This window comes from Limulus polyphemus, unplaced genomic scaffold, assembly GCF_000517525.1.
Source record: "Limulus polyphemus unplaced genomic scaffold, Limulus_polyphemus-2.1.2 Scaffold1442, whole genome shotgun sequence".
NCBI classification, from domain to species: domain Eukaryota; kingdom Metazoa; phylum Arthropoda; class Merostomata; order Xiphosura; family Limulidae; genus Limulus; species Limulus polyphemus.
Window position 1 is genome coordinate 77,830 of NW_013667052.1, and position 9,687 is coordinate 87,516.

General features: G+C 33.7%; 1 protein-coding gene across 3 annotated transcripts in view; it reads left to right on the forward strand.

Annotated features, from left to right (window-relative positions):
* Positions 1-9,687, forward strand: part of LOC106463588 (POU domain, class 6, transcription factor 1-like) — a 50,677-nt gene that overhangs the window by 4,322 nt on the left and 36,668 nt on the right. For all 3 annotated transcript variants that reach the window (XM_013923633.2, XM_022391120.1, XM_022391119.1), the window contains exon 2: positions 8,142-8,351. In XM_013923633.2, the coding sequence (XP_013779087.2) occupies positions 8,229-8,351 (123 nt within the window). In that variant the 5' untranslated portion in view covers positions 8,142-8,228. The remainder of the gene's footprint in view (positions 1-8,141; positions 8,352-9,687) is intronic.

The window sequence follows — 9,687 nt, forward strand, 5'->3', positions numbered from 1 at the left end:
GGATTAAAATATTTAATTAAATTATCTCAAATAAACCTTCATTTCGGTGCAATATTGAAATTAGCTGAATTCTTCATAACCTCTGAATAGTGGTTGACCCAACGAGTCACGGTGTTCTAGTGTTCAGTAAAAACATTTAACCTTAAGAAATGAGACTTGTAGCAGTAACCTTGAATCTTAATGATATAAGGTTGAACAAAAATTAGAACATTTAAAGGGCTACTACAGTAGTAGTTTGCCTTGAATCAAAAGGAATATAAAACATTGCAATATACAGTGTACATACACTAGTTGTCCAAAGTTTGTGTGGTTTTTAACTGAAAGAGTCAACAGGAAAGATATATAATTAAATCTGTTGTAACCCGAAACTTTTTCTTTTCTTTATTATGTTTAGGGTACTGGCATATCATATTTACGATATGTCTTAGTCACAATCATATATGTCAGGTTTTGTTATTTCCATTAAATTTCATTAAGTGATGTCTATTTAAAATAACATCTTATACACAAATAGCTTGCAGCATTCGAATAATAACTCTCTTAGGCCTATAAAACTAAGCCTTTTAAAATGCTCTTTTTGTACTAGCAACAAGTTACATTAACAAAGAATTTGCATTACACCTATAAGAGAATAGGACTGTACTGTGATTTGTTTTCTACATTGCATGGTAGTTTAATGTTTACTGGGCCAGGCTTTACAAATGAATGTGTATGTATAGTCACAGTTCACTACTGATGAGGATGTTTATTTCACTAGTTCCAACAGTTTACTATTAATTTAGGCTTTGAGCTATACAAAAGTCTTGTTTATTTACATATCTATTCTCAACTACTCAACTCAGTCTCTCTGTTCCATTCAATGTCAGGTATGTGTTCAGTAAATAAATTACTTCCTAGAAACAAGTTCTCTTATCTAGTGTGTTTGTGTGTCTAAAGTTGACTTCCATTGTTTGTCAGGTGATAAGCCATCAATTACTAGATGGTTGTTTTTTTTTGGGAGGGAATGAGCATGAATTACTAGGTGTTTTTTTTTGGGGGGGGAGGGGTAGTGATGTTCACTAACATTGGATTTTAAGTTTTGTTGAATGAAAACTGAGGGATATTTTCTGATGGAAAATGTGTATTTCAACAATTATATGATGTAAAACATCACAAAGATGTGTGATATGATGTGCTGCTTACTTGTTACTAATCGTCAGATAAATTATTAAACAATTGTTTTGTAAAAATATTCAAGTTACAGAAGTATGTCTGTTAGTAATGGAATTTTGTCAAAAGTGTAGAGCTACCAGTAGTTATTAATTAATTATGATATAGGGTGTATATATATAGTGCGTGTTTATATAGGGTACACATACACACACACACACACACACATATAGCAAGTAATATCATTTTATACCTCTTTTCAATAATTGATGGATAAGTTGAGAAATTTGACTGTAGATTTTGAGAGTTTGTATCTAGATTTATAGATTTTTCACGTTCCTTACAAGATAATTCAGCCAATAGATTGAACAGAAATAAATTAACATGCTTATAACTTTCCAAGTTTTTTTTTTTTAATTCATTGTTTTTAAAAATAAGAATCACTTGGCAGTTTTCCAACTTTGATGTTGTTGAGAATATTCTACAGTTAATATCATGATTTTCTCTCAGGCATCGTTCTAAAACATACACATAATATGTCAGCAAAATATCAATTTTTTCTAGCCAGTTGTTTGTTTCATCTATAATAGCAACAGGCCATATTTTGATTTTTCAATGACAATATTAAATATTAATAGTGCCAAGAATGAATATGTTCAGAGCAAGGATAATAGGTACAAGTATGCCTACAAACATGTACATACATCTGAGCAACTCTAGCAAGGTACACAATGCTATTGTCACAGATTCAATTCTTCTCAAACAACCCATTCAACCTTATAAACATCCCCCTACTACTGTAATATCCAACCATGTACTGAAATACACAATCATTGTCAATAAGTATATTCAAATTAGAAACAAGATTACATTGTTTATCAACCAAAAAAGTAAGAATTCCATTTCATGACTGTTAAAGAAAATTTCCTTCTCACAGTTAAAGAAATTGATCAGTTAAGGAATCTCAGATTTTCCTTTGCAAGTTAAAACATTAGTTGAAAAGATGTTTACCACGTGAACTGTTTTTCTTTTGGAATAAGATTAATCTCATTAGAATCCTGCATATTACCAATAATATCATTATTATATATATATATTTACCTTAGAATACTTTATCTCACGAGGGAACATCTGTTCATGTATACTTAATATTATTCTCTAAACAATCCATTTAAGAATTAGTTTTTGATTTGATTATCAAGCACAAAGCTACACAATTGACTATCTTTGCTTTGTCCCCCATGGGTATCGGAACCCAAATTTTGGCATGATAAGCTTCGGACATGTTGCTGAACCACTGGTATAAGAATTAACAAGGAATGTTTTTTTTTTTTAGGTAGTTTGATTAAAATTATTAAGCTTAACTAACATTTTGTTTTCATTTAAGATTTCCCAAAGGATCGTCCTCTTTCGTAATTAAACATAATTTTTCCAAGTTTGCTTTCCTAGAATTAAGAACTCTTATTAATTCTACAGCAAATTTCAATGAAAACATTAAAGGTGATCATGTTATATTTGCTATTTGTAATAATTCCATACTTTTTTGTTATAACATTTCTTGTATCTTCTTAAGGTTTGTTGTTGTAAAGTGTAGATAGTAGTTGGCAATGGAGTGTTAAGTATAAAAAATTAGTTATTACCTGTACATGTTGATGATTTATTTAAGTATCTTGAATAAATTGTTTGCCACACACACTTTTAGGCACTGTAACATAATTTCTTGAGTTGTTTGAGTATTAGTTTGAATATTGCTCTAGTATGTATAAAAAAAAAAAGTATTGCAAACATCTAAAAATGTTTAGAGATTTCTGTTAGGTCCTCAAAGAAACTTTTTTAATGTTTTGCCTTGCAGAGATGGGGTCATGTATGCTACTTTTACTGAAATACAGAAGTTGAGTATGTTATATAAAGATGATTTTGATATATCTTACCTCCTTTCACAAAATAGCTTTTTTTTATTAGTACTGCCCTCTATTGGTGCAAAGTTTCAATGCTCCACCATTAGCCTTTCACCTCCTGCTTCTACATGTCCATTTGTAAATGATCATGCAGCAGCCCTACACCACTAGGAGTGTGACACGATTTCTGTCATAACCAACGCCCTCTTCACATTTGCACTCATTAATCATTTCTCAATTGGTAGTAGCATTGTACAGACCTGCTGGCTTTTGTTTGCAGATTTGTTGACATTTTCCTTTATACTACAGACTTAGTTTTTCTTTACTGTTTATTTAAATTTTCACATTTTGGTATTGTGAAAGGTTGCTTTTTCAACTTCTTACTTTTTTCATTTTTAACTAGTTTATTGTAGATCCCACTCTGTGGTAAGTGGTGCCTAACCAGGTATACTTTTTATTTTTGAAAATTTGCACTGTCCATCTTGTGACCATGCTCAATGTCAATTACATTGTAGCCCTTCCTATCATGGACCTGATGTATAATTCCAGATCCTGCAAGGTGTTGGTTGTGTGTCTCTATTCTGTTGTCATCTATGCTTAAACTATTACAGAGCTGAGGTGTTCCTTAGGACTGCTAGTAGTTCTCTCTAGTTGTTTTTTTTTTTTGGTGTCATAAATGTGTTCATGGACTAACATGAGTAAAGCAGACAGAGATTGCTGCCCATCTCTGATGTTCAGTGGCATTGAGACTCTTCCTACCATGGACCTGATGTATAATTCCAGATGGCACCAGGTTTTGTTTGATTGATTCCATCATTGTGGTAGCTCTGCTTTTCAGAATAGGGTATTGTGGTCACCTGTTGCACAATCTCCAGTGATGCAGTCCTCTGAACTCTCCAACAAGTTTTTCCCTCCTTTCTTCTAGGGGAGTATGGGAGTCCTTACCACATACCAGTTCCTAGCTGCTATGATGGTGGATCATGGAGGTCTGTCCTTCTGAATGATGAATCATACTACTTAGTTGAGAGTAGGGCGGTGGCATTCTGCGGGTGTTGATGGTGTGTAGCAAATCCTACTGCAGACCTGATGTACAATGCCAGATGCTGCCAGGTTTTAGTTGTAGCATTATACAGTATTATTGTCTATATATCTGACCGATTGCTTTTTTCCTGCTATAGCATTCCTCCTCTTTACCATCCTACGGAGGTACATTCCAAGTGGGTCTGGTGTTGGTTGGAGATGGCCCGGTTACAATTAGAATCATGTGTCGATGAGATGGTGCCCTTCCTACCACGGACCTAATGTGCAATTCCAGATGCTGCCAGGTTTTGGTTGAAGCACTCTGCCATGTCATGAATATATATATCTATTATGCAGTTTGCCCCTCGGGCTGAAATGTTCCTCCTATCTACGATCTTCAAGATGTACATTTCCAGTTGGTCCAGCTAAGTAAGTCCTCACATGTATGCTGGCTGGTATCCCTCCTCCTACCATGGATTGGATGACAAATGCTCATTGCTGTCAGGTTTGGGACTGGAAATACACCTTAGGTTTGCAGTCCCTCTTCCTACCATCTGCTGGATGTCAGTTCCCATTGGATCTGGTGTTGGTTGTAGTTGGAGGCAGCACATGTTTTCCCACTTGTGCACGGCCAAGTATTCTCCTTCTACTAAGCGATGGTTGTACCATACCCATTGCCACCAGGTTTTGGACCGGAGATGTCATCCTGATGGAGCTTTCCACCTGCCTACCATCGGTTCTTGGCAGATCTGGTGATGTAAATGTGCACAAGTGAAGACAGATTTTTTTTTATATGGAAGCTCGTCTTCCTACCAATTTCTGTTTCGAGGTGAAGAGGTAGGTAGATGATGTGATGTACCACTTCAGATACTGCCTGATGTTGGATGAGGTGGAACTACCACTACGGTCTGTCACATCTTAGCCACTCGGCACCCAGAGGTTCCATTCATCGGTCATACATATTCTGGGATTCCTTCATGTTTTTCTGCCTTTTATGTTCATCACACAGTCATAAAGAGTGAAAAGTATACCTGGATCAGATGTGTTGCGGTCTCTTGCTGTGATGTGGTGTTTTCTCTTTTGGTTCCACACCTTCTGGTCTATCTTTGGGTGCTTCCTAAAGGGGGATAATTTTTTTCACAGGCCCTCAACCAGTTCAATGTAGAATTCTAGCTATTATGTCAGATGAGGTAAGATATCATAACAGAAGTTAGCATTTTCATATACTGAAAATGTATTTCCGATAGATTCTTACATCCATTCACATTTCCCACCCCACTACTCCACTTTTGTTGAAATATGGTGTAGGTATTCTGACCACTCTCGAAACAATTAACGAATGCAAATGTGAATAAGGTGCTGGTTACGATAGGAGTTTATTTGCACTCCTATTGGTGGAGAGCTGCTGCAGGATCATTTACATGCAGATATGTAGAAGTGGAAGGCTTGTGGCAGAGCATTGAAAATTTGTGCAAATAGAGAGCAGTACTAATTGAGAAAAGCTATTTTTTGAGAGGAGGTAAGTATCTATCGGAAATATATTTTCGGTGTAGAAAAATGCTAGCTTTTGGAGCTTCACCACATTCTTACAGTCCTTGTTGCCACATCCATGCATCTTGATAATAGCCCAGTAGTGTAGTTTTTATTGCAAAAGGCTCATTTGTGAATCTGTCCTAATCAATGTGTACCCTTTCTCCCATGGGGCTTTCCATATATCTAGTGTACAAGGGCAACAGTTTCCCATTGCTTGTTTCACCAGTCTGATTGTGCATAAATCCATAGGTGTTGCATCTGGCAAGTTGACCTGTATTTATTTATATGAAATAGCATGAATATCCATTTGATTTTATAGTTGCATGAGGTATGTGAAAGTTGAAATGTGTTGTAGAAGCAACTTATGTACACGTAACTTGTGTTGCTTCTCCAGTCAGAGATCCTTCTTGGTTCTGTTACTTACTGTTGCCTGGGCCATATAGTCAGCTTTTGCCACTGACCTGTGTGTTTGTTACAAAAAGCTACACTTTGCTTATCACAGCTATGGTACAACTTGTTGCAGGTTTTTTTCTATATGGTCTTGGGACCCCAAGTTGATCCATATTCCTTTGTTTCTCAGTGCTAGTAAGTGCAAAGCTATATCCCCATCTTGGAAATTCAAAATCTATTATCTTAGTATTTTGTATTGGAAAGGACTATTACATACCCTTCCAAAAATCAATCAGATTTTGGCAGCATCAAACTATCTATGAAATGCCAAACAATATAAAAATATAGGTCTAATACACATAGTTCCACTACAACTTTATATCAGCTGTTGTTTTCATGTGCTTACTGATTTGCATATTCAATATCATTTTAATTTAATGCACTTAAACCTCCATATAGTGTTTGCATGTAATAGTAACAGCTACATATAAAATATATATTAATTATATTTAAAATAAATTAAAAATTACTAATAATGTTTTGTTTTCAGATTACAGTGGCATTGTAATGAGAAAATATTTCTTTAAAACTTATTTTTCATTTAGATTGTATACTTTTTACTACCTTGTTAGCTCTTAAAGATTTATATTTTGGTGCTAATTGTAGGAAAAACTCTCTCACAGAATACCTAACAATTAATATGAAAAAAATTAGTGTTAACTTGATTTTCTTGTAGCTAAAGATGTTTAAGATACTTGTAAAAGTTGTAATTTACTTATGAATATTGTATCAAGAGTTCATAAAATTCAAACTTGAAAATCTTTCAAAATTTTTTATTGATATGTATTCAATGGAATGATTCAGAAATGAACCAATACTTGAGAAATTTTTTGACCCGTGTTAGTTTGCTGAAATGCCTTAAATATTTTACTCATCTTCCTGTATTTTGATCTAGCTGTTGTAGGAAAAATAAACAAATATTCAAAGTGTTTGCAGTTAATTATGCATTAATAAATTAGTGGTTAAACCAGTAATTCTGTGAACCGTTTAACGGTAAAGAAGACATAATTATGATCAAATGCAATTTGTAAAGAATTATGGGTCAGGAAAAACCTGGAGTCAGTGAATTTTATGTTTTGCATTACCAGCCCAGGAAACTTAAGGGAATTTTATTTTGCAAACAATAACAGGGAAAAGTCGATGAATTTCATGTGACTTTGAGATTATTCTAGGCCACAGATGGCAAAAGATAAATTATTATCTGTGTCAGAAAATTGCATGCAAGTTAATTATGGCACATTTAGGAGATCAATATTTGTATTTTATACACAAACATTGTTTTATTGACATCAGTCGTCTTGCTTACCGTTAAATGTCATGCAATATGAAGGCAGCCATAATAGATTACATAAACAGTATCTAGGTTCCTACCTAAACAAAGTGTGAGGGCTATGGAAAAGGTTTCATTCCATCTTTCTAAACTAGAATATGGAGGATCATTTTACTACAGCATAAAAGCCCTTAACAACTTGCTATTTAGAGATAGTTTATTTTCATTAATTAAATTATTTAATGTTAAAAATTTTAGTGCATTAATAAAACAGTCCCTGTGTCAGTAGTCTTATAAGGAGCATGTGTATCAAAAGTTGAAATATAATAATACTATTGTTAAAACCTATAGGTTTGTTTACATTGTAATAATGTTTTATAATTTGAATTAATATTAAAAAGTGTGATTGGTATACATTATTATAAACAAATGGATAAGCTGCCTTGGTTTTGTATGTTTTGATAAAGTATCAACAATTCAAGAACAGCATGACCAGTCATACCGAAACTTTGCAGGATGACGTTTTAAGGCAAACTGTGACTCTTAATGCACAGCCTATCATTTCTTTATTAAACAATATGTGAACAAGGTTTTGTAGTTTCCCATTTTACGTAATAGTTAAATAGTACATTACAAGCACAGATCAAATGGTCAGGGAATAAAATTTTGGTTAGAGAAAAGTCTGGGAATTTTATTTTATCAAAAAGATGAAGAAACCATGATTAATACAATATGTTTTCCTAATTTTGGTTTGAATTTATGTACAGGTAATATGAACCTTGAAGTTGTTGGGTTCTGTAAAATCTTTCTTCCACACTCAGGATGAAGAGCCAGCATCTGGTGTGATTTGTTAGCTGATAACACTAGTTATTGGTAAACTGGAATCTTTTGTTATGTACTAATGTGCTATGGAAGCTAGCAATGGAGAACATACTATTGACACCATCATGATGTGTCTGCCCCATAGTGTTGGGGAACCATCACTGGTCAGTGGAACATTTGAAGCCCAGAAGTTGAAAGCAGAACCCCAGGTAGAAAAATATATCTAATATAAAATGCAAGTTTAGTTATTTTGTTTTTACTAATAGCATATTTCATAAAAATTTACTCTGTATCATTACCAACTAAGAGTTATTTCTACATGGAGTGATGTAAAACTGTTAAAAAAAACTATACAGTATGTTAAAAAATGAATATAACATATAAAAGTATGCCAATTATTTGTTGATATTTGGCAGTTTCTTAGCTTACAACAAAGTGTTTTGTTAACTCTTAGTCCATAAAATTCCATATGTTAGGAAGTACGGTAGGACCATAAAGTTTTAGACAGGACATAATATATTTCAAACTAATACAGTATACTTCTATTTAAAAGATGGTTCATCTTAAGCCATTTGTTTAAAGTGAACACTTAATTGAATACACCTATGGATATACAATACATTACTTCCCTCCCCATAAAATACTTGCTCTCAACTATCGGTTTAAGGTGTCTAGATCATTTTGCCCCTGGGTATACAGTGCTGTTGATCTTTCCACACAATGTTTTGATCTCAGATTGTTGACTTAAGAGGAATAGAACATTTTGTTCCTGGGAATACAGTGCTGTTGATTTTTCCACACAATGTTTTGATCTCAGATTGTTGACTTAAGAGGAATAGAACATTTTGTTCCTGGGTATACAGTGCTGTTGATCTTTCCACACAATGTTTTGATCTCAGATTGTTGACTTAGAGGAATAGAACATTTTGTTCCTGGGTATACAGTGCTGTTGATCTTTCCACACAATGATTTGATCTCATCTCGTTGTTTTAAGACAAGTAGAACATTTTGTCCCTGGGTATACTGTGCTAATGATCTTTCCACACAATGTTTTTGATCTCAGATTGTTGGCTTCTGGGCATTGCATATTATTACTTCTCTTTTAACAGTGTTAACTGAATTTCAGGGATGATTAAAAAAAAGTCACAAATTAACTTTTAGAGATGGGTTTTGAAGACAACAATTCTCTAGCACCTGAACATCTTGGTTCTCACCACCCTTTATTATCTTCCCCTGCTAACCTCTGACCAAAAAGCTTGGGAATGTTTTAATGATGTCATAAACTACTGAGTTTAATCATCAAATTTCACAGGTAACTTTCTTGTGACTAAAAAAACCTTTAGATTTTTGAAGTGAAAAGGTTTAGGTCCAGTTTCAAGAAATAGGAATTCTGTTTCTGTGCAAAAGAAACATACCCATAAAATATATACATACTAACACATAAGCATACCCATTAAATATATACATACTGACATATAAACATACCCATTAAATATATACATACTGACATATAAACATACCCATTAAATATATACATACTGACAT